The 26,146-nt window shown below is 38.2% G+C and overlaps 3 protein-coding genes across 5 annotated transcripts; 2 read left to right on the top strand and 1 right to left on the bottom strand.

The window, feature by feature from the left end:
- The first annotated feature begins 36 nt into the window (after positions 1-36).
- Positions 37-12,063, top strand: ccdc39 (coiled-coil domain 39 molecular ruler complex subunit). Of its 2 annotated transcripts, XM_020651692.3 has the most exons (23): positions 37-914; positions 2,078-2,197; positions 2,345-2,491; positions 2,585-2,743; positions 2,865-2,957; positions 3,691-3,819; positions 3,967-4,158; positions 4,313-4,416; positions 4,507-4,639; positions 5,974-6,168; positions 6,339-6,503; positions 6,606-6,743; positions 7,444-7,652; positions 7,823-7,946; positions 8,056-8,215; positions 8,355-8,461; positions 9,294-9,434; positions 9,619-9,798; positions 9,971-10,059; positions 10,254-11,230; positions 11,353-11,463; positions 11,548-11,624; positions 11,826-12,063. In XM_020651692.3, exons 1-20 carry the CDS (start codon positions 816-818, stop codon positions 10,432-10,434), a joined length of 2,865 nt encoding a protein of 954 aa, XP_020507348.2. In that variant the 5' UTR covers positions 37-815; the 3' UTR covers positions 10,435-11,230; positions 11,353-11,463; positions 11,548-11,624; positions 11,826-12,063. The 2 variants fall into 2 exon arrangements, with proteins under 2 accessions (XP_020507348.2, XP_065809901.1); XM_065953829.1 differs by lacking the exons at positions 9,971-10,059; positions 10,254-11,230; positions 11,353-11,463; positions 11,548-11,624; positions 11,826-12,063 and having other exon boundaries at positions 9,584-9,722.
- A 2,505-nt stretch (positions 12,064-14,568) lies between these two features.
- On the top strand, positions 14,569-18,829 carry wu:fc46h12 (uncharacterized protein LOC568958 homolog). The gene is made up of 5 exons (XM_065953831.1): positions 14,569-15,348; positions 15,843-15,951; positions 16,855-16,965; positions 17,226-17,304; positions 17,413-18,829. The coding sequence occupies exons 1-5, from the start codon at positions 15,251-15,253 to the stop codon at positions 17,502-17,504; spliced, it is 489 nt and encodes a 162-aa protein (XP_065809903.1). The 5' UTR covers positions 14,569-15,250; the 3' UTR covers positions 17,505-18,829.
- On the bottom strand, positions 17,886-25,424 carry LOC109997499 (Y+L amino acid transporter 2). 2 transcript variants are annotated; one of them, XM_065953830.1, is made up of 11 exons: positions 25,253-25,424; positions 25,052-25,088; positions 24,435-24,958; positions 22,183-22,308; positions 21,943-22,087; positions 21,402-21,525; positions 21,056-21,159; positions 20,876-20,972; positions 20,626-20,775; positions 19,988-20,171; positions 17,886-19,058 (listed from the first exon to the last, which is right to left on the bottom strand). In XM_065953830.1, the coding sequence occupies exons 3-11, from the start codon at positions 24,946-24,948 to the stop codon at positions 18,964-18,966; spliced, it is 1,539 nt and encodes a 512-aa protein (XP_065809902.1). In that variant the 5' UTR covers positions 24,949-24,958; positions 25,052-25,088; positions 25,253-25,424; the 3' UTR covers positions 17,886-18,963. The 2 variants fall into 2 exon arrangements, with proteins under 2 accessions (XP_065809902.1, XP_020507657.1); XM_020652001.3 differs by lacking the exon at positions 25,052-25,088 and having other exon boundaries at positions 25,253-25,423.
- Positions 25,425-26,146: the final 722 nt, after the last annotated feature.

Raw genomic sequence — 26,146 nt, 5'->3', positions numbered from 1 at the left:
GTGTAACGACTTTACAATTCTGTCTGAAATCAGGCTAGGTTCTTCTATACATCTAAAGCATAGTTTGAATTGAATTTGGTCAAGTACCATCACAATTTGAGTTGTCAATTGACCCTATAATGAAACCGATTTTGCTCTGTTGTGACAGAGGTCAAATCCAATATATTATGCAGACTGATATGTACATTAATCTATAAAGCACATTTCAATGTTAGAAGACAACAAGCATTAAACATAGGTACAAATGGAAAAGAGAAAGTAATCAATTATAACTACATTTATTGCAGGGACATGCCAAACTGACATAATAAAGAAGTCAAGCAAGCAGAAACAAATGAGTGAAAAACAAAAACTATTGGATTTCAGTATGTTCTTTGAACACAGACCAAATAAATACCTGTTTAAGATAAATCAAAGAAGGCAGTATATTGTCAACTGGGCATACACGTTTTCAGAATTATTAACAAAAATCAGATAAATAATGGAAGTCTCGTATACGTCAAATGAATTCTCGAGAAAGTAATAATTCATTGACTAGAGTTATTGCTTGTAAGTATTCATATTCACAAGGTGAACTATCCACTGAATGCGCTGCCTCCCTGTGGTTATCTCACGACACTACTCTACGGCACATGCGGTTGCTAGGGGCGCCCGAGTGACAACAGACAGCAGCTGAAACGGCCACTGGACAGACAAGTGGAGGAAGAGGAGAAAGCGTCGACAGTTAACGATAAGAAAGCGAAACTTTTTGACTTTATTTTATTATTGTTAGGTTTTTCTTTTTGTATTTAGTGACCTTGTGAAACTGAAGGAACATGGCGAGCGCTCTTAGTACAGTTCTATCGGAGATGGGCTGGGATGAGCGCTTTGCTATCCCCGAGCCAAACGCTGAAAACAAGGCTTTGATAGAGGAGGTGAGTTTTGAAAAGTTTACCAAACAAACGAAACCAACAAGTACAAGTCATTGCATAGAAAGCTAAATATGTTGTGAATGAACGTGTTCAATCTGTATTTGGCTGTGAGACTCTTAACGATCCCAAAGTAAACTTACGTAAATGACGTAAGGAAACGTTGGAAAACATTCTAAAAAATAAATCTGAATTAATTAAAATGGCGAAAAATATGGTTTTAAATTCATATGCTGTGGAAGGACTTTATGAGGGACAAAAAATGACTAAAGTATAAATAAATAAATGAATAAGTAAATAAATGTTGGGAGAAATGCATACAATAATGTATAAATAAATAATTAAATAAATGCATCAATAAATATATAAATATATTCATATATTTATTTATGTATTTCTGTGTCCATGTTGTACAAGGAAAAGTAAATATGTAAATTAAGTGGGCCGTCCTAACAATACTGAAGTAGGATTGGTTAATTTTGAAAAACAGACAGAAGCAAATTTACATATATACTTTTCCTCTTACGACCTGAACACAGAAATAAATAGATGTGTAAATGTAAAATAAATTAATAACTCAATTAATGTGGAAATGTATGCATTGATACATATAACTGTAGAAATACGCTAATAAATGAATAAATACATATATAAATATATAAATAGCCTTTTTCATTAACAAAGTGTACTTATTATTTATTCATTGATGTATTGTTTTCAGCATTTATATATTTATTGATGCATTTATTTAATTATTTAATTATTTATACATTATTGTACGCATTTCTCCCAACATTTATTTATTTATTAATTTATTTATACTTTAGTCATTTTTTGTCCCTCATAGGACTTTAAGGTAAATGTCCATCTGTAGAGAATTTAAAATGTTGGCCTTTTTAAAAAAAAAAAAAAATCTCTCATTAATTATATAACTGTAGTTTAAATTCTGAATGGCCTGTGTTTTCTAGCAGTAGGTAATGTTTGTCCTTTGTTTTGTGCTAATGTCAGTGAAATCTTTTATTGAATTGCAGTCATTTTTGTTTGTTTGAATATAATTTAAGGATTAAGGTCACAAGGTACCCTATCACAATGTTTACTATAGGCAACATGATCTTAATTTAGACCTGCTCCCATATATGATGCATTGAATAATATGACTTCAACAACAGATTCGTAAAAAAGAGGCGGCATTGGTGCAACTGGAAAGCAAAGTTGAGACAAACAAGGATCGAAACAAGGCCATGGTCAATAGTCTCCAAAATGCCAAACAAGAGCTGGAAAATACAGAGGTACGTATGTGCATCACTATATTTATTATTATAATATATTGTATATTTATTATGTGTTTGATATGTATTGCCATTTCTTGTTGTTGGGAAGAATAACCAGTGTCGAGTGTGTTGTTAATTTCTCACTTTGCTTTTTTCTAAATGCAGGCTCTATGGAAGGCCAAGGAAAGAGAGGAAGAGTTAGAGAAACACCTTACAGCCCTGGCAGAGAGGGAAAGAGGTCGTCTGGCACAGGAGACTGCTAAGATGGAGAATGACAACAGGTCTTTAGCAGAGAGGAGTAACATGCTAGAGGTACAATATACCATCCATAACATGTTTAGTGTAGAAACAACGTTAATCATTGGTGCCAAAATTCTCTATTTTAACCAATTTCTACATCCTTAGAACCATATCTTCAAAGCCAAGCAGAAGCTGGAGGAGTTCAGGAACCAGATGAACTGGGACCAGCAGACCATGGATGCCTTTTTAGAGGACTCAGCACGTAAAGATGAGGATACAATGGCTATCATCAAGTACGCTCAGCAAGATGAACAAAGGATCAAGGTGAAGGGAAAACACCTTTATATTTAAACAGGCTTCACATCTATTCTGTTTTCATCAGAAACAAAACATCTGGTTTTAGAAATAACCTGAACTGACAGCTGTATGATCTCTCCTGATACAGTCACTCACTCTGGCCATAGAGAAGAAGACACTGGAGGCCAATGACAAGCGCAAAGTACTTGACAAAGAACTGACTGAGACTTTATCTGCACAGGTACTGTTAAAACACCCTGCACATGTCTGATTTTTGTCACAGTGATAAAACTAGCAAATGCTGGAAGACATTGACACATGCTAAAGCAACTAAAAGCCAAGTCCATGTAGAATTATTTTATTTGAAGTACAAAGTGCATTATAACCTGTTGCTATCAATCATGCCAAGTTACTTTAATCATCACTTGTCACTTTATCTTGCCATTCACTGCACATAATGTCTTAATTCCCTGCATAGTTAACTTCAGCATTCATATTGTACTTGTATATATCCCCTATTTTTATTTTTATTTATCTAATCTATTCTGTTTACATTTTTCTTTTGTTTGACCTTCTACTTGTCTTTTGCTGCTGCAACGCCCAAATTTCCCCTCTGGGGATTAAAAAAGTATGACCCTATCCTATAAGGCAAATGTATGTGTAGTTGCAAAGAAACAAGCTTTGCAGACTTATGGGGGGAGGAATTTAAATATGGATTTGACGCAAAAACTTTCTTCAGAATGTCTGACAATCTAGCCCCTTTACTTTGTCAATAAATTGAACACAGTGCCAGTGGCATCAGGCAGATAAATGAGTGAGTTTAAGAACGGCTGTGGGTTGGACATCAAAACATTAGAATGTTTAGGTCAGATATCATGTAAAACACATACATTACATCATGCTGTTGTTGAATATTCCTCCCACTGAAAATCTTTGAAATGTTTGCTTATATATTTTCTCTGTGTTCTGAGCAGATTGCTTTAGATAAAACTACAGAGAATTTGCAGCAGGCCCACCTTGAGACAAAACAGCTCATCCACCAGTGGGAAAACACCATCAAACAGATGAAGCAGAGAGACACTGAGATGCAGCAGTGTGCGCTGGTAAATAAAATGCACACTGACTCAAAGTAAAAATATGCATTTATGAACCAAAAAACAAACAAACAAACAGAATATATTAAATACTAAACTTTACTCCCTGAGTAACATTTGTTTCCACATCCCTATCTTGCTCCTTGATCCATCCAGCAACTTGCCCAAGCCGACCATAACATTAGGGAAAGAAATGCCACTATCACAGAATGGAAGCACCTGCTGGACACTGAGAGGAGTAACAACAAGGAAACCAAGAGGAAGATAACTATCGCCAACCAACAGGCTGTAAAGCTACGGCAGGATTTAAAGGAGCAGGAGAGTAACTGCAGGAGGCTGCAGGACGAGGTCAGCTCCTCAAAAAGCATGAAAGGCATTCATATTGCTGTTATCCTTTAAAAAAAATGCTCACTGAACGTGTGCATGAAGAATGTGATAACGTACCTTTTTAACTAACTTCATCCTTTTAAAGATATCACATTTAACTTTGAATACCTTGCAGCTGCTGAGTTGTAAAGGCACTCTGGACAGAACAACATCAGATGTGGAGTCTGTGAAGTCGCAAATAGCCAGACTGAAGAAAGACATCCAAGATAACAATGAGAAGTCAGTGAAATATTACAACATGTCATTTGTTGAATTCCCCCTGTAGCATCTTGTATACAAGTTCTCTCTGTATGTGTGTTTCTGTTGTAGACTGAAGCAGGCCAGCACCTACAATGTGGCACTGGAAGAGAAGCTGAAAGTTGTGACTCAGACCGTCCTCAGTGAGGAGGAGCGAGCTGCACAGATGGACAAGTTCTTCAAGGACGAGGAGCAGACGATCAAGGTAAGCAGCCCGAAGAACCTGAACTGTTTATTTTCTATGGCAACGATTGGCATGGACCACTGTTGAATGTGAATTTTTTCAAACAATAACGAAGAGAAGCATACAACTAGGAAATAAATGACCTTCAAATTAGAGAACCTAATAAACTGAAAAAAGTAAATAATGTCCCGATTGTTGGGGTGGGATGTTTTTTTATTTTTTTTATTGTAACCATCCTGATGCATGCGACCATGCTTAAAGTAATAAAACATTTCCTTGATGAACTCAACCACTGTAATACCAAAACATATCAGATATGTTTTGGTCATATATTGATAAGAGATACAGACTTTATGGGCTCATCAGAGATGCAGTGCCATAAAGTCAAAATGTGTTTTTACCCAAAGTACCAATTCTTGCTGCATGTATTGTCCAAACACCATAAACCAGATAAGAAAAGCTCTGATTTACTTGAAATGTTAGGACATTATTTAAAGGTGCCTTTGACTATATTGTCTTCTTACATGAATCAGAATTATATTCAGCATTATGTTCATTTTGGGATTGTGCCCTGAGTCTGGTTTCTTTGACCTCCGTACACTGAGATTGGTGGAGGCTTTAAGGCCTGTAAATGGCCATGAATGCACCAATGTCACGTGTGGTAAAAAAAAAACAAAGAGGAGGACCCACTCGCAGAAAACCCCAAAGTATTTATTTGAACAAAAAGGGCAAAAGGCACAATAAGGCATACTTTTCAAAAATTTAACAACAAAAAACCAAAGGACAAAGCCAAGAGCCATGAGGAAACTACAAAACAGGAATACGGAAAAAGTCTGACAATTCGTGGTGCAGCTTAACTAGAAATTCCATAACAATTGTCCACAGAGACTAAATACAGAAGGCAATCAAACACAGAGCACAGGTGAAACTGATGAAGGCAGTCAGAAAGGGAGGAAACCCACAAAGAGAGGAAGTAAGACTAGATATGACACAAAAGGGCAAAAACTACAAAATAAAACAGGAAACACTGAAAACTAAACTCTGGATTATCAACCAAAAACATACAGGAAACAGAAAAAAAGGATAGAAATTACAAAATAAAACAGGAAATCACAAAAACATGCAACAAACAAACTAAACAAGAGTAATTGATGACCAAGGTTAACAGACACTAGATGAATTAAAACTGAAAAAAACATCAGATACCAGATCAGATTTTATACCCTACTTTTTTGTTTTAGAAAAACATGTTAGAAGTTTAATTTTAAGAAATCTGTGATACATATAAGATGATTGTTGTTTTACTCTTTTACTCTGTTATGTTATATATTATTTTGGTCTATGTATTGCTGTAGGAGTTGGAAGTCCAGCTGCGTGTCTGCAGGGAGGAGCTTTTCCATGGTAAAGAAAACTTGCAGACTCTGACGACAAAGGAGAAGAATTCTATCACCCAAGTTTCCAGGAGCAAAATCACCATCACCAGCCTGGAAAGCCAGCTAAGAAAACTAGAGAATGAATTAATAAACCAGCAGTGCACCCTGTACAAAAAGGCACGCTTACCAAAGCCGACACACACACACACACACACACACACACACACACACACACACACACACACACACACACACAAATCTGACCTGCTACAATTACACAACCAAACTGTCCTTCTGCTGCTAGACTGCAATTCTAAAACGTTTTTTTTCTTTCCTGCCCTGTGTAGGAATTTGAGATTCACCAAATGAGTAATAAACTTGCTAAGCTGCAAGGTAACCTTCACGAAAGTGAAAAGCAAGCCATGGATAAGACCATTGCTGAGCTGACCGAAGCCCTGGAGGAGAAGAAGATGGTGGCAAACATGGTAACAAGTGCACTCAAGGAGGCGGAGGTGAGTCAAGTACTTGTTGTTTTTTTAATCTCATTGTTCTTTTCTACATTTTACAGACACCGAACCAGTGAATCTAATTAATTCAAAACTTGATTCTGACAGGATGATATTCGCTACTTGAACAAAGAGATGGCAAAGTCAGCCGCTCAGAAAAGGGATCTGACCGAGAAGGTGGAGGAGCTCAAACTGCAAAAAACCATCAACGAAAAAGAGCTGAAGAGAATCAGGCTCAGGAAACAGGTAACTGACTGATGTCATGACAGGTAAGCAGAAATCTCTATAGTCATTGGTGCATGATCACCACCTTTAGAATGGGTTAGGATGAAGAAATAAATATGCACTTATTTCCACTGCCTTTATTCAAGGTAGTATCTTTCTTTGGTCTTGTCCCTGTTGTTTTTCCTCATACCTGTATGTAACTCATAAATACATATATACATACTGTATGTAAAGACAGACAGACAGACAGACATGATATACAATATATAAGGTTGTAGTTTAATGTTAAACATTTTTTTATATAATTTATTGGAAATTAATTATTCTGTCAACAACTCTACAATACAAGGGAATAGAAAAAAGTGGGGCCTTACAATTTTCCCAGAGCCAAAAATGGTGCACTAACAGTCAGAAACATACATTTAGAAAACACAGCATATCCTCACATTTAAAAACAGGAACCAGAAAAGGTTTTGAACATTTGAGCTTTGCTATGTCCCTTGGGCATAACAATGCACATCATAACTTAATCTTAATGATGCAGAAGAAATTTATTTAAAAAAATAAAATAAAATGTTTAACAAATATTCTTTCATTTTGTTGTCGTCCCTGAAATAGTTAATGCCATTACTTCCCTAGAAACAGCAGAGAATCTGAAAGATGGCACCATCTACATGCAAAATAAAAGCACACACTCTGTTGTTAACATGTCCCTCACCAGGACAACATGGTGGAGCACAACATCCTGAAGATGGAGTTGAAGCGTAAGAGGGATCTGCTGTACAACAAGGAGGACAGCGTGCTCTCCTTAGAGAAGAGGAGGCTGGAGCTGCAGAGAGCCATAAAGGAGCGAGAGGACGAGATCAAAGTCAGCAGGGAAATGCTCGGCCAGCAGCTCAAGATTAGTGAGCAGGAGAGGCAGAGACTCAGGTGAAAACTTTGAATAAAACTTTTCTCTTTGTTTATCTAGCCATCAGTCCTTCACATAACCAGATCAATATTTGCTTTACATCGTTTTTCATTTCTCTTATTCTGACATAAACATCGTTTCAGTCAACATTTTACTGAAGGATCTCTTAATTGAACTGTTTCTGTCTCAGTGCTGAGCTGAATGAGAAACTGTCCAAGATCGATACAATGAAGAAGCGATATGAGGTGGTGATGCTTACACTGGGAGCTCCTGAGGGGGAGGAGGAGAAATCTCAAGCATTCTACATCACAAAAGTAAGATGTCTTTATATTCTCCTTAAAGCCTGTTGACACTGTAAGGGGGTGTGCTTTGTTCTGCACTGCATTCTCACTCTTAGAATCACTGCTGTGTACTTCCCATCAGGCTGCACAAGAGAAGGAGGAGCTAAAGCGTAAGGGAAACAGTCTGGATGCTGATATCCGCAAGGTGGAGCTGGAAAATAAAGCTCTGGAGAACACCATCCAGTTATTCAACAACTGTAACTCTGACTTTCGAAAGTCTCTAACTAAAGCAAGTGAAGCCAGTACGTATGACCTGATATACAGAAGTAGACTAGACAACTCACACACTCACACTCGTATCAGGGATCATCAACTTATGTGACTGACTGTTGGTTGGCGACTGACTGAAATGTACAATTGATCGCAATGTTTGTGTTTTAGGTCCAGAGAACCAGGAGAAAGTCAAACTTGAACAGCAGCTGAGGGCCGCTGAAGAGACAGTGAAGTTTAAGAGAAGACAGATACAAGAGCTCCAACAAGACTTACAGGTTCAGTTCTTTTTATAGACAGAGCAGCAACACACCTCATTACAATACTCCCAGAAGTAACTTATTGTTAAACTCACCCGTAAGCAGTCAGCCTACCTGAAAAAAAACAAACATTTTCAACTGTCTAATGTTTGTTACTTATTCCGCTTTCATTGCTAGTATTGTAATCTTCACTCAGCTGCCCAAAATCACAATCATCCTTCTTTATGGTGGGTTGGGTTGCACCACATATTTGTTGATTCACCTCTTAGTTACTGTCTTTCCGAAATGTTTACTTCCATTACATGCCAGTGTATTCTAAGTGATATACTAAAGATTTAGAAACGTCTCTCCTTGTAGACTTTAGTTCCTCTAAAACATCTGTCGTTCTCTCCAATCAAAGGACAGGGCTGAGAAAAATACATAAAATGAAGGGCCACCAATATATTCAGCATGATGGTAATGGCTTGATATCTTTTTTTATTTTGTATGCCTTCATGGGGTAAAACATGTCTTAGAGTAACATCTATACATTTATACTGTTAAGAACTAAAAAAAGGACTGAAGATCACCCTGATTTATTCATTCGTATTTTTTAAAAAAACTTGTCCTTTTTTTATGTCCCAACTTTGTTTACAGCATGGATTCCAGGGCGTCTTTCAAACAGTACTACTCTTCAGTACCACACCACTAGCTTGTTGTATTATTCAGTTTTGTCCCTTTTAGAGTATTCATTGTTTGCTTTGTATATCTTAGTCATCCAGTGAAATTGACCTGGGGGGCCTGCGTATGTGCATGCTTTTTCACCTTACTTTAATGTGTTTTGTGTTTGTTCACTGCTCTCCATTTACAGGACATGAACAATACCATGGAGAGTCTGCTGCAGCAAGAGCAGGTGGAGACAGAACAGATCGATCACAAACAGTCACTCATTAGTAAGCTGAAGAAAGAAATTGCATCCCAGCACGAGAAAATCGACAGAGCCACGAAGCAGGTTTGATGTCTGACTGTTTTACATCTCACATCTGTTTTACAATAAGAGAACTTTAAAGCTAATTGCTTGGAATTTAATCTTATTTGATAGGGGGCTTTTGGTTACAAACTGTTATGCAACTGATGTCCTTAAATACGTCCATTTTCTAGAGGTCATTATGATCGTCATTGTTCTGTCTGCTCAGTGTTCTAAACTGACCAAAGGGATCCGCTCTGCAAAAAACACCAAGACTGAGACTTTTGAGGAAAAGGACATCAGGCTGAGGGAGCTGATCGAATTCAACAAGAGTATCAACAAGATGCTGAACGAAGCCATGGAGGACAACCCCGACCTGAGATCAGTGCTGGAGAAATACTTCCTGCAGGTAGAAAACCTTAAAGACCACAATTTATTCTTTTGTATTCAGAGGATTATTTGAGCTTTATATCCTTTTTCTGCTGTGAGTTCCTGTCATTTTATGGAACCATAGATTTTATTTTAGTAAATATAAATCAGGTTTTAAGAACTTTCCTGTTTAATTCTGCCACTTCTCTCAGGCAAACATGTGTCTCCCATCTCCATCTTCCACTCCGACGAGCCACCGGAGCTCCAAAACGAACTCTGCTTGCAGCTCATCCTCTCTCAGGTCAGAGGATCTGATAATTATTTTCATAAGTCTCCTAACAATGACTGTGGTGTCTGCTAGAGTGATATCTACACTGACTGCGCAGAAATCCAAAATATTCACAAGTCATTAGCTAAATAAAATGTTAAAGTTGTGATCTTAATTTGGTACCATTCATTTTTCTGTATCTGTATCTGTATGGTCTTTCTCTGTAGGTCTGCTGGATCCTCAGCAGGCAGCAGCCCCAGGGCCTCTGCACTGCACTCCCCCGTACTGAAAACTGTGGAGCTGGGCCTGGATCTGAATGTGACCTCTCCTCCTTGCACCTCCTCCAGACGCTCCAGCTCTGCCAGCAGCAGCAGCAGCAGCAACAGCAGAAAGTTGAAGAACCCGTAGTGTGCTGCTTGTCTGTCTACTTCATGTTTTATTATCATTCCTTATTGACAGATGTGGATGGAGATCAACTAAACACCTCATGAGAAAGATGGTTATGGTTACATTAAGTGTCCTATAACTGTATAACGACAGGATGGAACATTATAAAATGCCTTTAAAAAGATTGTTTGGTACATTTAAAAGTCTGTTATGAGTAATTTTCTAATTGTAATATTACTCTTACTTTTTTATCGTAGACTTTTTTTGGGTATGTATCTGAATATAATTCAGCCTGAAGCACAGTTGATTTTCACAAAATAGCCTGGATGTGTTCACAATGTGTCAGTAGATTAGACTTCTCGCTTCTAATTTAAAATTATTCATTTGATTTTGCTTGTTTAAGCTTAAGAAAAACTTTATTTACACAGAGAAAAATAGCTACACAGGCACTTGTGACCTTTGGACTAGAGGATAATAATAAAGAAAATCATGGTCTTAGAAATAGTGGCCATGACACATTAAAATGAGGGGCCTTCTCATATTTCATTGACCAGTGTGGGCTGTTTGTCCTACATTTCCTTTTAGAAGTGACTCCTCTTTAGGGAGAAAATGTATTGTAGTTCACAGCCACACCTTCTGGATAAGTTTCCACTTCCTCGTGTGGAACAAAAAAAGCCAGAGCCTCTGACGGACCAGAGGACACTTCTTCTCTCCATAAATTTCACTCTTTGAATTTTTTATAATCTGCAAAAAAACGTAAACATGCTGCTGCTGATCCTGTTTGCTGGATGTTTGACCCGGTGTGCTGCACAGACAGGTGAGTAGACCTCCAGAAGGCTTAGGAAAATGAAAAATATATATTTTTTGTCAGTTAACTCTTAAACTCTTAAAACTTAGGTTCTGCAATAAGAATTAAAAATGTGTTTTTTTCCTATTTAGAGGTTTTCCCAGTGTCTCCTCCCTTCTCTGAACCAGAGACGTTGACCATGTCTCCGTTAGAACCAATTGAAGCAACATCTACCCTTCAAACACCAGATTCATCAGACTATGGTAAGTGTTGTTTGAGCATGCTACTGAACATGGGATTCTAACATGAATGAGATGATTCTGAATTCTATTTTGTATGCCACACAGTGATAGTGATCTTTGAGACAGTTGTTCAGTCCACTCTGGAGCTAAATGAAACAACAGTTGCTCCAGTCTTAAACCAGGTCAGTCACTTTGCCTTGTTCACAGTCACTTCTCTGTCCAGTTCAGTATAAATACATTTTCAATCATTTTGTGTCTGATGCCATTAAAACATTTACTTTGATACAATGTGTGCAGCACACTGACCACTCTATGAAGTTATTGACTGCACAGTGGAATCAAATGTTAATGTGATGAGTTTAGATTTTGTTTTTGTATTTCAGCTTCAAAAAATCATCCAGGGGATTCAACCAGGTCTGGACTTCAAACCGACATTAAAGAAAATCACCAAAGTCTGAATCCTTAACTCACAAATGTGTGTTTGATCACTTGTCGTGCAGGAGCTGGACTATATTAAGACTTCAAAATGAAATTCTCAACAATGAAGTTTATATAAAGAACATCTTATGCAGAGATTTGAATAAACATTTCTTCCTTTTTCTGAAGAGATGCTCCTGAGCATTCAACAAGTGTGTTTTTATGTTTTAAAATGCGTAGAACTGAAGAACTGAAAACTATGGCCAAACGACATATATACAGGTTTTTATTTACACAATTGTAAAGAGACAGTCTGATTCTAAAAAAAAGACAAACATGCAGAAACTGTGCCTGCCTTGATCTAAAGCTAGACATGTCAAAACGCTGCTTGGAGTCAAGCTTTAAATTCCAGACTTTAGGTATAAGACAGTTTATTTGTTTCCTGGAGTAATGAGACTGAAAGGAGGTATTGTTACAGGTTTGTCTGTTACTACATTAAAGGCTCATGTCCTGTAACCTGAATATAAATCTGAGTGACATGTCAGTGAAAGATGTAAAATGAACAGTATGGCAGTCATTCAATGTAATCCAAAGGTCTTACTTCCTTTTCATACAACTTTCCATGTTTGCATCTATGTACTTCTGGATTAGATCTTACACTTACTGAACATCTAATAGATTGAACGGCCTTGTCTACCTCGTCTTTGTTTCGCTTGAGAGCTTGAGATTTACTATTTCCACTATCTTTATTCTCACTAAGAAATTCATTTAACCCATGAATTCTCTGGTTCTGTTTCGTCTCTCTGCTGTTTCAGGAGGTAGCTCCTTACTTATACTGAAATAAGTTATTGTGAGGTATATTACATGTAGTTACTAATGTTTCAAATGTATCAATCATATTGTTTGTAATCATTTGTGAGTAGACCTGTATGCCCTTATATGCCCATTCTTCAGTCATACTATCAGTTTTATTAGGCAGAAAATCTGAATCAAGCGCCATCTGTACAAAAAAAATGCAGTCTTTGTCAGAGTTTTACATTTTACAATGACATGTATATCAATGTGTTTCACTTTCTGACAGCAATGATCGTTGTCTATAATATGAAGTACCTGATGTTCATTGACAAAGTTTTTGGGAAAATGATGAACTGTCACTCAAAGGGGAGAGACTCTTAGCTAAAAAGACAATAATCAGAGTTAGATAATGTTCCACACGACAAGAACAGTTTGACGAACTCTCGATTATCTGTTGTGTTATTCCTTTCATTTTTAAGTGAATGTTACTATCAACATGGCAGTTGTGAGAAAACACAATAATTTTCTAATTTTAAACAAATCAAACTGTGTGATATGTGAAGTTCAACCTTTTGTCAGTAGAGGGCGAACGGGCTGAAGAGGGAATCAATCCTCTTCTGACTCAGGCTGCTCGCATTCAATACTTTTCACTCCCCACTACCTAAAATATAGAATATGTTTGCTGTACTTTCTTTAGATTCTAACACTTCTCAGAAATGTCTGTTCACATCTCAGGAAACTAAGAAGTCTTTACAGTCACAGCAGTATTTCATGTGCCAGGACAAATTCAGCAGAATCAATGCCATGGTATTAAAACAACAGTGTCAAATGATTATTGTACATGTGAGAACAAATCATCTCCAGAGAGCCTGTTATGACTCTTTAGTTCTCATTCTTGCTGTTATCAGTAGGAAAAGGTTCAAGTTCAAATATTTTCAACATTAAATACAAAAGTTTCTTGTTTGTTTTAAACTCAACACACAGCTAAGGCTCTGAGCCAAACTCTTTGCAAAGAGGGAAGGCCGCTCTCGTATATCAGAGTTTGTAGGGTGAGAGGCACCAGGCAGGTGTGGTGATACTCACGAGGCCCCGGGCAGTTTTCCTCTGGGAATGAGAGGGTTGCCTCTTTGGGACTTGGAGTTATGGAGAGGAAGCACTGGCTGTTGTTTGTGCATATGAACCGAAAGGCAATTCGAAGTATGCAGCTGTCTTGGAGTATCTGGGTAGCTTCTGGAAGGGGGTCTGCCTGGGGGGCTCTATAGCTCTGCTGGGGGACTTCCAAGTGGACACCTCATTCAGATTCTTCTGGTTCCCATGCTATGCATGCACATGTAGGATGTGGAAATTCCAATGCATCAACACTTTTACACACATATTCCTGGCTTTATTTCAGTTCATGACTCAACTTTTCCCCTCATTACTTAGACAACTTTTCATCTGAGCTATCAGCCCATCAACAACAACAATCACTAAATCTGAATATTTGGGAGAGTTGATGATATTTGGGTTATTATAAATATGAATGTTAGTGAGGCTATCGCAGCCAGAGAAAACATTTCACTGTCTGTCAACTATGACTCATGTTTAGAAATCATGGACAAATAATCACACTGATGTTGTGAAAAACCAGATCACCTAGAATGTAAGCCGTGTTTTTGTGTTTTTTCCCCTTTAGCTTTATAGAGCAGTGTTGTTATTTTTATTTAAATCTAATGTTTGGTTGACTCTCGTGTAGCTGTTGACTGCAGCCGATTACTGTTTGAAAAAAATATGTTAATGATGATTATATTGATGATGATATTGATACGGTGTAGAGTATTCATGTTGATGGTGATATTTATTCTACTTGATGTGCAAGAAGGCAACTCCCACCACATCAGCATGAATAGACAATGTGCTGATTTCAGGTTAGTTTTGTGCTTTTGTTTTGCTGCTCCATGTTAGCCAAAAGTCTGTTGTTTAAAATCCCTAAAAAGGTTGAACTGATTGAATATAGACCACTAGGATAGCATGAAGGTAAATCTCTCTTTGAGAGCATTTGCATCATGATTCATAGAGATGTAATGTCCATTTTTTATAGGTCTTATGAAGGCTGTGGAGCATGGATACTGTTGGTTAAAAAAAATGGCTGTAGGATGATCTCTGAAAATGTTTTGGACTGGGACTCTGTTTTTTAAGTTAAGTTTCAGGTCTCTGCAAGTTAAATTCCAAATCTTGTCAGTGGATAACAATGGGCACAGAAAGTAATTAAATCCATTAAAACACAATATAATAATTTATTTAAATATTTTGTATATTCATTTTGTAACATATCCAACAAATGAACATCCATATTTTACATAAGTAGTTTAACATCTCTCAGTTTGTTCTTTTTAAACTAAAGTTTGTTTGTAACTGCTGCTCTGTCTTCATCTTCAGTTTCCTCCACTCTCCTTCCTCCTGCTGTGGTCCATGTTAATCAATGTTGTACCGTCCACATGATCACATGATGCTCGGCTCTTTTTAGCCCTCGGGGGAGATTGAGCTGCGTTCAGAAGCCGTCCACACGCTGATAAACATACTTGACACATGCAGAGCAGATCTGTCCATCTTGATCATGGACCTGAGACTGCTGTTTGTAACTTCTGCTGTTCTCCTGGGGGCCACGCTCACCATCTCAATGGCAGACCGAACCTCACAGTGCAAAGTCAAATGGTAAGTTTAATGTTCTTCATTTATGTATTTTCATGATATGCATTCATGAAGCAAATTTAGAGCTTGTCATTGTGTATTGAGTTTGCTTTGAGGGACTCTCTCTAGGAATTCTCTGTTTTTATGTTCGATTGAAAAAAATGGTTTGATTTGATAATAAATGTCCATGCAGCAGCTGTTACTTCATGTTCACAGAGCAGATGCTGCACCATGTGACTTGCTCTTAGACGGAGATAACTCTTTCTTGTGTGTTTTTCAGTTGCATATAATTCACTTCTGTCACAGAGTAAAAGGGTCAAATGCATGTTAGACAAGGAACTTAGGAAGTCAAAGCTCTGCAGACTAATTTCTCATGCATGTTATGCAGGATATGTGGAGACCACAAGACTCACATTAGTCATACCTGTGCAGAAACATACAGAGTTAAGATGATTCTTAATATAAAGTTTGTAAAGTTAATATTTGTATTAATGATGTGTTTTTGTGGGGCTGTTCAGGTTGTTTGACATCTCATGTGAGCTTGTCCAAGGAAAGCTGGTGAACCAGATCAAGGCCTGGCAGATCAAACAGAGCTGTTTGTATGCAGGAGAGAAGTGCTCCTATGAGGTCAGACACATCTTGTTTAACTGATCTAATGTTGAGGTGTGATAAATATTGTGGCAGCTTAAGATTGAACAATTCCGCACAGAGACTAAGTGGGTCTGTACATGTGACTCGTTTGTATCAAAATTTCAAATTCCAGATATGTTTGTGGATTTATTAAACACAATAGTGAAAAACTAATTGTAAACAAAATGTTCAAAAGATGTTGATGATGATTATGGTGATGATGATGAAGATAAAAATTACGATGATGGTCAACAGAAAATGTTTCAAACTCACTCACCCTCTTTGTCAAGCCTCTGGCCACCCCAATACACATGTAAAAATAAGGTAAACCACTCCCACTGCTAATTACCGGAAATAATATAAAACCCATATAAGGAGCAAAATATAACAAATAATCAACCGAGGTAAAAATACACATTACAGCTCCTACAGTAAATATATGACTTGGAAATCAATTAAAATGTCTTCCTATATCCTCAAAGACCCTCGACATAAATAACTTTTCTAGTAATGACACAGTGTTTCATATTATTTAATATATGGGAGACATGGATTGGTTGCCACTGAATTTGCTACAGCCAGTATACTACTGTGCTTCTCAGTCTCCTTCTGTTGTATAGTTTGAAGCCAAAATAACCCCACAACGGGCGCTGCCTTACTGATGTCATCTGGTGTAACCACCGCATTGACACCACGCCCCGTCAGCTAACCACAGCACACGTTTAACTTACTGAGAAAAAGTGCAAGATCCCTTCAGAACGGCAACGTCCACAGCAGAACAGATTCTTGTGTCTGTTTGAAATCTGCAGTTATGGACAATTCAGTGATCGTAGTTTAGGTTGAGTTTGAAATAGATTGTATCTGATGTGTCTGTAAGAGTGATTTTGAAACTTTTTGCAGCTTGTGGCGTCAGTTCCGTACCTGATCACAGCCACACACACCTCTCCAACCACCAAGAAACTGAGCGACCTTCAGTTTCTCCTGGAGCAGTCCACCGTCTGCAAAGTGACTGTAAGTGTGTGTTTTAGCCCCGAACAAGCTTTTTTCAAGACCACAGGACTTCAATACAAAATGTCATCATCTCTAATGTTTCTATTAAAACAGTTGAGAACCATACAGCTTCAGTTTTTATCTCTCCCCTCTTTGTGTGCTTGTGTGTGTGTGTGTGTGTGTGTGTGTGTGTGTGTGTGTGTGTGTGTGTGTGTGTGTGTGTGTGTGTGTGTGTGTGTGTGTGTGTGTGTGTGTGTGTGTGTGTGTGTGTGTGTGTGTAGGGAGAGGCGGTGTCTGAGTTCTCTAAAGAGCCGGTTGATAACAGCACAAACTACTGCAGCCTGCAGAACTTGATGGACGGTAAGTATCTGATCTGTTTACCTCAGAGCACACCTCAAATACCATGAAAAAATGATTTCATTGAACTTTTTTGTCTTCATGAATGTCTTTGTGTTTTTCTCTGTTCAGGGAGTAACCTGATCAATGCTGAGGGGTACAAACAGTTCAGCAACAAATGGATCTGTTCTGGGTTTGATACTGCAAACTGCACTTCAACCTAACTGGAAGAAAATAAATCTCTTTACATGAATAACCCTTTTTTTTAATTAGGTATCATCAAGATTTGATGTCGTAGTTTTTAAAATAGTGGCTTTTAATTGCAGCTAGAATCTTATTTGAACTTTGAATATTACTGAAGCTATATGTTAGAAACATGTTTTTGTTATAATTCATTGTTTATCATTTGCATTATATGAAACCAATATCCAAAATTGTTGAACAGCTGATTACTTTGAAAGATGTAATGATTGACCTGTTCTTATAAAAAAGCAATTAAATGCATTAATTCAAAGTTGTGAGCTTCTTCATGATAAACAGTGTAAATAAGTCAATCAATGGACATAATAAGCTATGAGCTGTTTAAGAAGAGTTGTTGTACTGTGTTGAGGCTCCACCAGTTTATTAGTATACAGTAACTTATAAAAAGAAGGTAAACTCTGTAATATTGTAAACCTGTAAAGAAATATACTGTTTTTGAAAGGGATGCCTAATCATTTTTCCAGCTCATTACAAAAGACAAATTACAAATGAAAGAAAAACAGAAAAAATGAAATTGAAGGTACTGTAAGTGAAAGTCATCTTTAAAATTATAAATATATTCTTTAGGTATAATCTGTTTTTAAATTCTATCTGGCTATTTCCCAATACATATGAGGAATAACCGTCCTCCCAACATGTAATACATGATACCAAACATCTTGGTCCATTAACGTTTGACAGTTTGATTGAACACTATGTGTGCAGCAGTACTGAACCTGCAGTAACAGTGGACCAGGCTCCACCTAAAGTAGGGAAAGTGTTGTGTTAAAGTTTCATAAAAATGGTCAAAATAATCTCTTTCTTATTGCAGGGAAACAGAAATACACTGCTGGTGATTTTAAAGTGGCATACATTGAAAACAAAATGTAAACCTGATCGCATTAAATATTCAAAGTGAATAAAAATACCTCAAACTGAGAACTGAACTACTTTGAGTTAGACTGTTCAGCAACCTGTTTGTTTTATATTTGTGTTATTTACAGTTCATTTGAATCTGGAATCAAACTGTACAAAGCTATACAGTATAATGAGCATATTATATATATCTAGAGCTGTAACATGATTGTATTCCAGCCACATCATTATTTGATGTTTCCACAGACAAAAAGTTATCACAAAAGTCTAAAAAGTGCTGAGCTGTTGCTGTGTACCTATGTTTATAAAATCCTCATAGAAGATATTCCTTCATCTTTGTAGAAAAATGAATCCCATTTTCAGAAAACGGCAAAAGTTTCTCAAATGTTGTTCTTGCTCCTTTCCTGCGGAGTCGTTTGAGTCGTCTTTTTTTTACACATGCTCCCTCGCCGCTCAGTCTATGAAAAGTTTTTTTTCTGCCCACTGGGAGCATGAATGTCAGCACATGGAGTAGACTGAGGCCTCCAAGGGGCAGCTGAGTACTGGGCCATGAGGCTTGTCTGCAGCTCATTGCTTTTTACCGCCTGCTTGTGCGTCTGTGTCGGTGTCAAATTCAGTCAGGCAGCAGTAGAACAGCTTCTGGGTGAATATGGTGACAGCGTCTGCAGGAGGAGAAGAAGTAACTGTAGTTACTGTGACAATCAAAGCTAATTACTGCTGTATAATGAATTCACTTCTTTACATTTTTGACACATGGCTCGAAAACAGGGCAGTAGTCAACCACCTCCACAATCCCATTAAAACATATATTGTGCTGCAGTCAAGTGTTCTGGTGTCTTTGATAAAACTTATTGGACCATATTCCCACCGAGGCCATATTCCCATGACTTCACTCTCAGGGTGGGAAGCTCAAATGTTATTATCATTATTCATGTCTTTGTTATAATACAGGTTGTAAGTTATAGAAATAGAGAATCTGACAACCTTTTTCATTTCATCGCTGCCAGATTAAAAAAAACAACTAAGGGTGCATACACAACTAAGCTTACTTTCTGGTCATAGTGCCGCTGACCAGGGCTACAGCCCCGCCTAGTGGGGGGTGGCTATGGTAAGTAACATTTGACAGGCTTGACCAAGTGTAGTGAGAAAGCAAACCGAACCAAATGAAAATGCAACAATGTCACAACTTCCCCCCTGAATCACACCAGGTCCTCTAGACTTCATATGTGAAAATGATCTAAGAAGACAGTGGATACCGAAAATCAAGAGAGTGCTTGGACCACATTTCATGTAAAAAAATATGTTTGATTACCCATTAGCTTACAGCTTTAAAAAAAATAAACTTATTATGGAAAAAAAACACTTTTGTTTTCTCAAGATCACAGGATAAAAATGATAACTGGAAACGTACTCTTAATTAGGTAATAAAAATAATTCTAATTTTAGTTTTCCTTTGAGAGAGCAATGATATTCGTTTCTTTAGAAGCAAAACTACTTAACTTGGGAACTCAAAGCAATGGTGTTTAAAATAAATAAAAAAAATGAAAGCATGGCCTCGCTTGGCCTCCGTAGCTTTGAACCAGAAACTTACTGGATAGCTTGCGTATGAACTTGGGCCTCCTTTCCTCTGGCAGGTAAATTGCCACATAATAGACCGGCACCCCTGAGAGTGCGATGCCAATTCCTATGAGGGAATTGATGGTGTCTCCAAACAGAGGGACGATGACTAAGAACAGGCTGCACAGACAGTAGATGAAGGGGAAGAACAACGTCAACTGCGGAGAGAGAGAGAGAGAAAACTGCTGAGTGGGAGTATCTTGTTTTTCTACAAGGATTCAAATGAACTATTACTGATGTATACTTTACACAATGTGTTTAGCTAATGAAGGCACTACATGAGAGAACAACTGAACTTTCTCAGGAGTCTAGTGCATAAAAATATAACTCAGCTATATTTCCTTGTTTATTTGATACAAAAGATCAATGAGGTTTGGCTGAACACAGAAAAACTCAAAAGGAGCAATACGTAACTCTGACTTGTAGCATTTAGTTTTACCACGTTTCTGCTCGTGGAGCTTATTTAAAATATGCAGAGGCTTTTTTGATTGGGACAATGTAAAGAAACCTCTCAATCTTTACTCAAAATGTAACTAAAGATGTTTCTGCAAGTAATACAGTAGATACAGTTTACAAAGTGGACTTTTGATATTATATCTTGTGCCTTCCTACCTTCAAAGGCCTGTGTCTGTCCGGCTGAGTAAAGCGCAGGTAGATGAGGCCGGCCACAGACAGACCCACATAGAGCCAGTAACTGAAACTGAAATAATTGATGAGCTGAAATACGTCCTCCACACACAGGAAGATCAGACTCATCAGCCCCTGCAGCATGAAGAGAAGACATTCATTATTCCAACTGAACTTTGTATTTATTTTTTGGAAAAAATGAATAATTTCTACGATAAAGTTAAATGGTCCTCACACTGAACAGAAGGGCAGGTATGGGTGTGTACCGCTCCATGTGAATCAGACTCAGTGTGTCTGGGAGTTGACCCTCTCTGGCCCCGGCAAAGAACAACCTGCATGTTCAACAAAAAAGGGTTATTGATGACGTACTTATTATAAGGCTAAGGCTGTTTGTTGTTCAGTATCTCCTACATACCTTGAGGCGGCAATGATGGAGGCATTAAGACCTCCAAAACAGGACATGGCCACTGAGATAGGAATGATCCACTTGAACGGTCCAAGGACCGCATTCCCGAATGTCTGTGGGGTCAGATTAACATGGATTATTACAAACTGCCCTCTCTAGATGAAGAAGGTATGTTTTTAGAAGAACCTTTCAAAATCAGACAACACATTTTTCAACATTACACTGACAGCATGCAAACAAGGTTTACTGGTGTCACAGTGCAAAACATCAGAGGCCGGCTTTTTCTGAGAAGAGCAGGACTAAAGTTAGAAGCAGTATTAATTATCTCTCTCAGGTGACTGTGTGTGTCGCTTACCACAGCGACAGCGTCACTGGCCAGAAGAGACGGCATGTCCAAAACAACATAGTATGCTACATTAGTCAGCAGGTAGATTATGGTCACTAAGGGCATGGAAACTGCAATAGCCAGAGGAAGATTCCTAAAAACACAACAACAACACCGAGCGGTTACTGATTCAGTGAAAATCTAGAGTAAACAGATTACAGAAGATTCATGAAAGGAAAAAAATCTGTATATTTAAAAGACATTTCAACTCCAAACTTAAGAGTCTGTTTCACTTCAGTATCATTCATACTTATGTAATTGTACTTTGTAATGTAATTTCGTCTGTGTGTGTGTGTGTGTGTGTGTGTGTGTATGTGTGTGTGTGTGTGTGTGAGTGTGTGTGTGTGTGTGTGTGTGTGTGTGTGTGAGTGTGTGTGTGTGTGTGTGTGTGTGTGTGTGTCTGTGTGTGTGTGTGTGTGTGTGTGTGTGTGTGTGTGTGTGTGTGTGTGTGTGTGTGTGTGAGTGTGTGTGTGTGTGTGTGTGTGTGTGTGTGTGTGCGCACATATGTTACCTCTCTGGGTTCTGAATCTCCTCAGTCACAAAGTTGAGAGTATCCCAGCCAGAGTAGGAAAACAGAGCTGAGTAAAGTGCCAGAGCGATCGCTCCTGGATCTGTAGAGGAGCCTTCAAAAGGACTCTCAAAGCTCTTTGATTCTCCTGCACATAGAAAGTAAAAACATTAAAGTGGTGATTGGTGCATATGTGCATATGTATGTTTCCTTTGAAGCATTTATACTTTTATCTCATTTTACCTCTCAGCGCTTTTAGGATTCCTACAATGATGACAAGGACGAGGGCCATGAGTTTGACGTAAGTGAAAATGTCTGTGACCATAGTCCCCCACTTCACATAGGCACAGTTGATAAAGATGAGCATACCTGGACAAACCAGAGGAATCATGAAAAAACACTGATCGCAATGACTGGGAGTTTAAACAAACAAAGCATTGTACAGCTTCTTCTTTCAGGGATAAAGTTCACATGTGTTGTGTAGTTTTGTGAGGCTTACTTTAAATTAAGAAGCTGTATAACAAAGCCTGTAATCCCAGCCATGTACAGAAGACCACTAACCATCTCCTCTATGTCTCGTATGTCTCATACAGTATGAGGGTACAAAAACAGATGCTGAGCATTTCGTGACTTACTGTATCTCTGATCTTTAACCTAAATACCACGTCTGCTAACGACATTCTTCACAGCACAAAGCCATGCTGTAAGACCATGATGGTATTTTTAAAGGACTGCCATTCTAACTATAGCCGATGCCAGTCTCACACACACAGGGTTACTGGGTTTGAAACTTGGATAAATGAATAGCCTACTGGTACCATAATATCTCTCCACCACTTCATTTTGGACCTGTTATTCCAGCTAGATAAGACTTAAGGATTTCTTGAAGAGTTTTATACCCCCAGAGGATAAAGAATATCTACACTGACAAAAGGCTTTCTTGTGGCTGCTTCACAATAAAGGCCAACCCATGTAGTGCTAATTTAACATTCTTACAGAGAACTAGCAGCAGCAGGAAATCTTGGATTTGCATCAGCAGTACCTTAAGGAGACATATTATACCCCTTTTCTACATTTTAAAACAGTCTCATGTGGTCTAAATGAAACATATGTGCTGTGCTTTTGTTAAAATAAAACATGAATCAAGCACCAGAGGAGGTTTGTGACCCTTTATAAACCAGCTCGCTCAGAACGCTCCGCTTTGGTGTGTGTGTCTCTTTAAATGTAATGAGAACCCCCTGAGTTTTCCCGGTAGACGTCACTCCTTTGCTAGAGACAATAAAAATGTCAGACCTGCGGAAAAACGTTTCGCTCTAGGCTGGGGGTGGAGTCCATGGGTGGAGATATCAGGGAAAGGGAGGGGATTTTTTTTTACTAGAATCCAACTTGTGACATCACGTTGTCATCAAGTTGAGCAGATTTTTAACGGAGCATTTTTCTCTGTGTTGTAAGACTTATGCAGACCACAAACAAAGGACTGGCTGGATTTATTTAAAAGGGGATTTTTCATAATATGTTCCCTTTAATACAGCCTTATAGGAGAGTGAGGCTGATATGAACTCAGGTGGCAGACTGACATCTGTATTGTCATTCGCCTGAGCAGTGATGCGTCAAAAGTCACAGTTCTAGTTTTACTTGATCTCAGAGCTGCTTTTGAAACAGTTGATCTTAACGTACAGCTTCACAGACTGGAAGGATGGGTGGGACTTTCTTGTACTGTACTGAATTGGTTCAAAAACTTACTTGTCAGAGTACGACAGAGACTATTTTGTGTTCTTTGATAATCATGAATCTGAGTGTAGGAATATAATATGTGGCGTTCCCAAAGGATCAATTCTTGGGCCTAATCTTTTTAACATCTACATACTGCCGCTTGCTTGGTTTCTGGAATATCATAATATCTCTTACCATGCTTACGCAAACGACACACAACTGTATATCTCAGTGTCATCATATGACTACAGTGCCCTACACTCCCCAGGTGTATTGAAGGAATCAATGAGTGGATGTGCTCATGTGCGAAAATAACTGAAATACCTGTCTTCGGCCCTAAAAAGGAAGGTTAATGGTCAGTGCTTGCCTTGACTCCATGTCACTGAAATCTACAAATCAAGCCAGAAATCTTGTTGTAATTATGGAATCAGATCTTAATTTTAACAGCCACATAAAGACATTAAAATCAGCATATTACCATCTTAAAAATATAGCTTATTTAAATGAATTATTTCTAGGCATTTGAATTGGCAATTAGTCAGAGTTTTATACATTAGTCCTGTGAGTGTTTTGTTTCAGGCTTTCTAAACTCTTTGTGGTGGAACATAAACTCAAGAGAGTAGTCAAGTGAAAGCAGCAGCAAAGAGAATTTTCCTGTCTGTATTTTTCCGTAAACACTTGGAATATCACAAAAATGTATGTTACATAATAGATCAAGAGTGAACTTATATGCTGAACTTTATATCTCACACACTCATTCAGACACACAAACTGTTTCTTACAGAGGCAGGCTGCAGCAATAAGTCGTACAGAGTCATAGGGCGGCTGGCAGGTGGGGTAGAAAGCATCCACCATGTAGTTAGCAAATGTCAGAGAAATCACTGCTTGGCTGGCCGGTTCAATCAGTAGGATGGACGTCCACAGACGGATGAAAGCTAAGAAGCCTCCAAAAGACTCCAGGATGTAGGCATAGCTGGCTCCTGACTTGGTGATGGTGGTACCAAGCTCTGCGTAGCACAAAGCCCCAAACACAGAGAAGATGCCCCCAAAAGCCCAAATCAGCAACGACAGCCCGTAAGAGCCGCTGTACATGAGGACACCCTTAGGTGAGACAAAGATCCCAGAGCCGATCATGTTTCCAACAATAAGGCAGATTCCATTTGTCAGGGTGATTTCTCTTTTCATCTGTATTTTCTCTTCTTTCTTTGGTGCTTTTAAGTCCTCATCAGACGCAGCCCGGGTACTCGGGCATATCGTCTGAGACACAACCCCCATCTTCTGCCTCAGATCCCCCATTGATCCAGTGCTGTTGTGGAGATGATAAAACAATTATTAGAGTATATACTGATATAACATTTGAAAGATAAGATTATTCCATATATATATTTTTTTTTCTTACTTTATTTGAACTTCTAACTCCAGATCTCAAGGCTGAGCTACAAAAACCATAGTGCAGCAATAATGTGTGAGCACGTGGCCGAACACATACTTAATGCAACAGTTACATTTTCCCCCCCCCAAGTCCTCTCGGGATGCATCAAGACAGGAACAGAAAATTTAAGTACAGTTTTTATGACATAAAAGACAAAAGTGTACTTACTTTATATGCTTACTAAGAAAAAGTCAACAGTTGAATTTGATCATCTGAACATGGAGCGTAGTCCTCAGGTCACTGTGCTCTGAACCAGGTACTGAGACATTTGCTGACATCACCTCTGAGAGGCAGCAACAGGGCGGTCAATGTTGCAATCCCTGCAGCCCAGCATGACCACAACGAGTATTTTTCCAGCACCAGGCGAACCACACTCTCGTGTTCCCCCCTTGTGCTATTTTCAGAGACGAGAAGACCTCGTCCCTGCCCCCAGGGAGCGCTTAGCAGTGAAGATAGAGGGGCTCAGACTGCTTCTGGGTCAACTGACAGGATTCAGTTAGTAAATTGTATAATATTCAACATCTTTATATGTTTTTAACAGTACATGACACACTCATCATTTAATACATATTTGGCCCAACAGATGCCTTAAAATCTGTAATTCAGTGTAATTCAGAAAGGTTGACACATTACACACATGGTTAGTTTTGAGACAGTGGCTCTCAGGCACTGACCAGTAAAGCACAATCCAACCCTTCTACACGCAGACTGCATCAATTTGAAGTTATTTAGCATCTATTTTGTTTAATTTGTGTTTGCCAGTTATTTTTTGTCTCTGTGAGTTTTTTGGTGTGCCGATTTCAGTATTTTTTTTTGTCACTGGGTATTTTTCACATATTTGTGTCACCTTGTATTTACAGATTACTTTTATCTTTGTATTTTTTTGTATCCTAGCAAATGTCTTGTCTCTCTTTTTCCTGTCTTTGCATCTTTGTGATTGTTTTGTGTCATTTTGGGCCTTTTTCCCTGGCCTCTAAAGTTTTTTCTGTCTCTTTTGTGTATCTTTATTGTCATTTTGAGTCTTAAATTGAACCACAATTCTACAATTCATTTATTAGATGC

This window comes from Labrus bergylta, chromosome 4 (genome assembly GCF_963930695.1).
Source record: "Labrus bergylta chromosome 4, fLabBer1.1, whole genome shotgun sequence".
In the NCBI taxonomy this organism is placed as follows: Eukaryota; Metazoa; Chordata; class Actinopteri; order Labriformes; family Labridae; genus Labrus; species Labrus bergylta.
This window is presented reverse-complemented; position numbering and strand designations above follow the sequence as displayed.

Coding starts and splice junctions, on each gene's coding strand:
- ccdc39 (XM_020651692.3), top strand. CDS start 816: ATGGCGAGCGCTCTTAGTACAGTTCTATCGGAGATGGGCTGGGATGAG. Junction 7,947..8,055: donor AAGCATTCTACATCACAAAA/GTAAGATGTCTT, acceptor ACTTCCCATCAG/GCTGCACAAGAGAAGGAGGA. Junction 9,799..9,970: donor TGGAGAAATACTTCCTGCAG/GTAGAAAACCTT, acceptor CACTTCTCTCAG/GCAAACATGTGTCTCCCATC.
- wu:fc46h12 (XM_065953831.1), top strand. CDS start 15,251: ATGGACCTGAGACTGCTGTTTGTAACTTCTGCTGTTCTCCTGGGGGCC. Junction 15,952..16,854: donor GAGAGAAGTGCTCCTATGAG/GTCAGACACATC, acceptor AACTTTTTGCAG/CTTGTGGCGTCAGTTCCGTA. Junction 16,966..17,225: donor CCACCGTCTGCAAAGTGACT/GTAAGTGTGTGT, acceptor GTGTGTGTGTAG/GGAGAGGCGGTGTCTGAGTT.
- LOC109997499 (XM_065953830.1), bottom strand. CDS start 24,948: ATGGGGGATCTGAGGCAGAAGATGGGGGTTGTGTCTCAGACGATATGC. Junction 22,088..22,182: donor AATCCTAAAAGCGCTGAGAG/GTAAAATGAGAT, acceptor TTCTATGTGCAG/GAGAATCAAAGAGCTTTGAG. Junction 20,776..20,875: donor TACCTGCCCTTCTGTTCAGT/GTGAGGACCATT, acceptor TTCATGCTGCAG/GGGCTGATGAGTCTGATCTT.